This window comes from Arachis ipaensis, chromosome B03, assembly GCF_000816755.2.
Source record: "Arachis ipaensis cultivar K30076 chromosome B03, Araip1.1, whole genome shotgun sequence".
In the NCBI taxonomy this organism is placed as follows: domain Eukaryota; kingdom Viridiplantae; phylum Streptophyta; class Magnoliopsida; order Fabales; family Fabaceae; genus Arachis; species Arachis ipaensis.
The window spans coordinates 13,630,858-13,636,245 of record NC_029787.2 but is presented as its reverse complement, the minus strand read 5'-3'; the positions used below and the strand labels follow the sequence as shown (position 1 = coordinate 13,636,245).

Here is a 5,388-nt window from a genome sequence, read left to right as displayed (position 1 = left end):
CTCAAGTTGTCTGGAATGATACAATATAGAAGGGTATTTATAGGGACTAAGAGAATCGTAATAATAAAGGCGTAATATTCTATAATAAATATTCAGATATACTAAATAATTCTAATTGATCCTAATTATATTCTAACACCAACGATTTAGAAACATATCCAAGAGGGATGAGATGCCCCAACAACTCATATTATTTTGTGAAAATTTTTATGTTTAGGGTATTGACTTTATGGGTTCCTTTCCAAACTCGAATGGTTTCTTATATATTCTGTTAGCTGTTGATTATGTTTCTAAGTGAGTGGAAGCAATTCCTATCCGTACTGATGATGCTAATGTGGTTGTCTCTTTTGTATGAAATAACACCATTTGCCGCTTTGGATTACCACGAGCAATCATGAGTGATCAAGGCTCTCATTTTTGTAACAAAAGAATGACAGGTTTGATGAATAAACATTGTATTATTCACAAGGTGGCGACAACTTATCATCCCCAAATAAATAGGCCAGGCCGAAGTGTCCAATAGAGAGATTAAGCGCATACTCGAGAAGATGGTTAAACCCCATAGGAGGGATTGGAGCTCTAGGCTTGGAGATGCACTATGAGCTTATCGGACGGTTTACAAGACACTGATTGGCATGACTCCGTTCTGGCTAGTCTATAGAAAGGCTTATCACCTTCTGGTAGAGGTGAAACACAAGGCTTATTGGGCTGCGAAGGAATGTAACTCAGAATTGGGAGGAGTCGGAATTGAAAGGAAATTGCAACTGCAAGAATTGGAGTGCATTCGTCTTAAAGCTTATGAAAACTCAAGGCTCTACAAAGAAAAGGTGAAAGTGGTACATGACAAGAACATCAAGAGGAGAAAGTTTAGAGTTGGGGATCAAGTCCTTCTCTATAACTCAAGGTTGCGATTATTGCCGGGCAAACTGAGGTCAAGGTGGGATGGACCATATGTGGTAGAAAAGGTTGAACCGTATGGAGTTGTCCACTTGAGTAACCCCTCAAGCCCTACCTTCTTCAAGTCAATGGCCACGGTTTAAAACTTTACCAGGGTGCAAAAATAAAGAACAACAAGGAGTTAGAGATCTTTCTCTTGAAGGACCCGACCAAGAAAGAGGACTGAGCTCATCAACCGTCCAACTTAAGGACGTTAAAGAAAAGCGCTAGGTGGGAGACAACCCACCATGGTATGATATTCCTTTTCTATAGTTTATTTATTTATCTTTGCTTCATTAGATGTGTGTCATCCTTTTCAATTATGCATATTTACCTTTGCTCTTATATATAAAAAAAAGGGGCTATCATGCGTAGGTGTGACCTACGCGTGCGCGTCAACACCCCACAATTTTGATGCTGATTCTCTCTGATACAAAAATCAGAGAGTTGTGCTGAAACTGTGCGGATGCGGTGCCAGGCGCACAACCCACCTCACGCGTACGCCTCGCTGACACGTACGCGTCACCTACAAATTTTCCTTGTCCACGCATGTGCATGACCGATGCGCACGCGTCGTATGCTAATGCTACAATTCCTGGTACAAAAACCATAGACTTGCGTTGGAACTGTGCAGGTGGGGTGCTAGATGCACAACCCAATCCACGGGTGTGCCTCGCTGACGCGTACGCGTCATATTACTTTTTTTACGACACATGCGTGGACGTGACCGACGCGCATGTCTCGTCTCTTAATGCTGCCTCTGGTACAAAAACCAGAGAATTGTGATGGAATTGTGCCAGTTTCGTGCGTCTAGCACGAAAACCTATCACGCGTACGCGTGACCGATGCTCACGCGTCACTTTCACTTTTGGTCCTTCCACGCGTACGCGTGAATGACGCACACGCGTCACAGCGCTGACGGACCACCACCTCCAGCGGTCTCACCGTCTTTCTTTTTCTTTTCTCTTCTCACCCCTCTTATCTTCTTCTTACTTCCATATACCCTCATCTTTTTTTCCTTCCTTTCAAGGTTTCTTTTATTATTCTATTTTACTCTTCAATTCTTTTTTTTTCTTGTATTCGAATATGTTAATTGTTCTTAATTGCATATTAGTTTTGTTATTTGTAGTTTCCTTTTTGTTATTTTTCTTTCATTGCATTTTTATATTGGTGTTGGAGTTTCAAGATGAATATTCTGTGAATTGGTGGTTTATTTTAATATTTCTTGGCTTGTTTGTGTTATATGGTGTTGCTTTGATAATTGGCATTCAATTTTGGATCTATTACACACTTGAATTTCTCAACTTGCTTCTTGCTTATAATATACATATCAAGTGTTTGTGAAAAAGCACTAATAACTTTGATTTATTTTTTATCTTATTCTTGCAACTTAGTGCTTCTTTGTCACAACACTTACTCTTTGTGTGTATTGAGCTTATTTTCTATGGTTTTTCATCATCAAAATGCTCATTATTTGTGGCTTGCTAATTCGGGGGTTTATCTCTCTGAGTTTAATATTCTTTTTTTTCTTCCTTTTGTGCTGCCTTGGGCGTTGAACGCCCAGTGAAAAAAATCACCAAGAATATTAAAAAAATATGCTGCAAAATATATTTTTGTGGCAGTTTTAAGTGGGATCTAGCAGCGGTTATAAACGGCTGCAAAAAATTGAAACTGAAAGCTCCAAATCCACTCTAACCCATTCTAAAACCCACAATCCCTAATAATGAATCCACAATGGTTTGAAACAAAGAAAAGTCTAGCGAACCGATCTTTCAATGGGCCACCACATAACCACACATCCTCCCAAAACCGGGTCCGCCGTTCGTCACTAATCTCCATAGACAGGCCTGTAATCATCTTATCCCTTATATGTTGCTCCTTAATTTGTACATGGCATATATCCTTCCATGTGTCTCTTCTAGTAGGTAGCACTTGAGTGGACACTAATATATCCGGATTTAGATTATTACAGGAACAGACCACTTTTTTTCACAACGGACACTCTTCCTCTGTAAACTGACACCACCACTTAAACAAAAGTGTAGTGTTATGAACGATAGCATCCCCAACTTCCAACACACCTAGCTTCTTTGGCGCCTGCACCAATTTCCATCTCACCAAAGTCATACCATTCCTCCCATTCTCCTTATTCCAAAGGAGCCATCTCTGTAAAAATTAACTATTTGATTAACTATTTGTATATATAATACATATTTAAAATACTATGTGAAACCACACTATATAATTTGTATTATTTTTTTGAATACATTCCAAAGTAAGAAATATTATCAAAAATTATCTTACAAGATATTTGAATTTTTTTTAAAAAAATTTTGCTAACAAGTAGTGTTTTTAGGCAATTGTTTAAGGTTATCACTTGTTGAAATTTTTAAACCTTTTTGCAAATATATTATAAATATATAAAAATTTTAACTATTTAATTTTAAAACTATCAAAATGAGTTGTGAATAGTCAGTCAGCTCAAATCACTCGTAAAAATAAGCTAAGGGAGTCGAATCAATAAAATTATAACTGCTTATTATAAACGAATTAACTCGACCTATATAACTCGTGAATCGCGAGTTAAATGGGTTCAGATCGAGCGAACATGAGTTAGCTCGTCTAACTCTTTTTCTCTTCTCATTTTATTTTTTTCATTTTGGATATATAAATTTTTTTTTGGAATACAAAATATCTTTTTTATTAACTAAGTTTTTAGACTTTAAATAATTTAATATAATATAAAATATATGAATGTATAATCATTTTGATTTTTATTTATACTTACGTTTTTATAAAAACTTTTTATATTAAACACTTTAACTAATGGTTTTAGAATATTTATTAATTAACAAAACTTTTTTCAATATTCATTACTTACATCTAAGGTTGAAGATTCAAACATGCCATATTGATTAAGAAAAAAGAGTACTTATTGTTTTAAAGAAAAATATTATATTTACACGAAAAATAATATTTATTGTATAAATATATGTATTGTTTAATTTATTTTTAATGTATATTTTATACGTCAATAATATACATTTTGCGGCGACTGGAAGTGTGGCGAACTTACTGTTATTCCCAAAAAAAATTGTATCCTTAAAAATAAAGCTGAGATCTTTTTTATGAAAAAATAATTAATTTTTTTATTTTATTTACGAAAAAAATCCTGGTATTTCAATAAATATGAAATATTGAAGACAAATTAAACAAAATTTCTAATTTTATTATAGGCAATATTAAATTAGCATCATATTAAAGAATTTACGTATGAACTTATTCCTGTTATATTGCATTCATTCTGATTTCTTAAAAAAATAAATACACAATGCAAAATTTATTATGGAAAGTTCTATAATGACAGTAATTTTGACGATTAAAAATGATATAAGTTTGATCTACAAGTAAAATACTAACATATGACAAGAAAATTAAATTTATATAAACAAATAGTTAAATACCAAATAGTGTAATAGCAATTTATGAATATATGCAGCAGCACAAGCTTTAAACTGAACGCCATTGTAATTATTTATTTAAATTCACAAAGAGAATTATTATATTAAAATTAAAAATAAATTCTAATAATTAAAATTTTGGTGAGTTTATCACCAGGCATTTTTTAAAATTTAGGTCACAATGTCTAACCTTAAATACACTTATAAAACACTCATAATATTATCCAATAATTCGTCAAAGAAGTGATGATCACATCAATAGTGAGAATTTAAATCAGGGCGGAGCTAGATGAAATATTAGAGGGGGACCAAAAATATTTACATAATAAAATAAGACTAAAATAAAATTTTAAGGGGACTAAACTGAAATTTATATATAATTTACATATAAAAAATTAAAATTAGGGGGGCTATTGCCTCCTTATTATGTATGTAGCCCCGCCCCTGATTTAAATAGTCTTTATATATATATAACACATATGCATGTTAAGAGAATAAGAGGCTATAAACAAATAATTCAACAACCAATATTAATAGCAATTTAATGAATTTGAGTCTATGCAGGCTGCACCAGCACAAGCTTTATTATTATTTTTTTTTATTAAAGACAGAGAGACTCGAACTCGCGACTTCTTAGGTGAGTATAGACTATAGAGAGCTATAGCACAAGCTTTAAAACAAACGTCATTTTAATTATTTATTTAAATTCACCAAGAGAATTATTATATTAAAATTAAATGAAAATTTTGGTATTTTTTATCACCAGGCATTTTTTTTTAAAATGTAGGACACAATGTCTAAGAATTTTTTATTTTTATAAATTAAATAAATGTAACAATTATCAAAATAAATAATTTTAAAAATATTTACCGAAATAAATACTCCTCTCTTATCTCGTTTACAGTGTAAACGAGATAATTTTGACATGCAATTAGTACATAAAAAAGTTGGTAGAAGAGATTAAAATGAATATATTTGATCAATTTTAGTC

General features: G+C 32.7%; 1 protein-coding gene across 1 annotated transcript; it reads left to right on the top strand.

The window, feature by feature from the left end:
• LOC110269380 lies at nt 636-1,040 on the top strand. The gene has a single exon (XM_021117171.1). It carries the CDS (start codon nt 636-638, stop codon nt 1,038-1,040), a length of 405 nt encoding a protein of 134 aa, XP_020972830.1.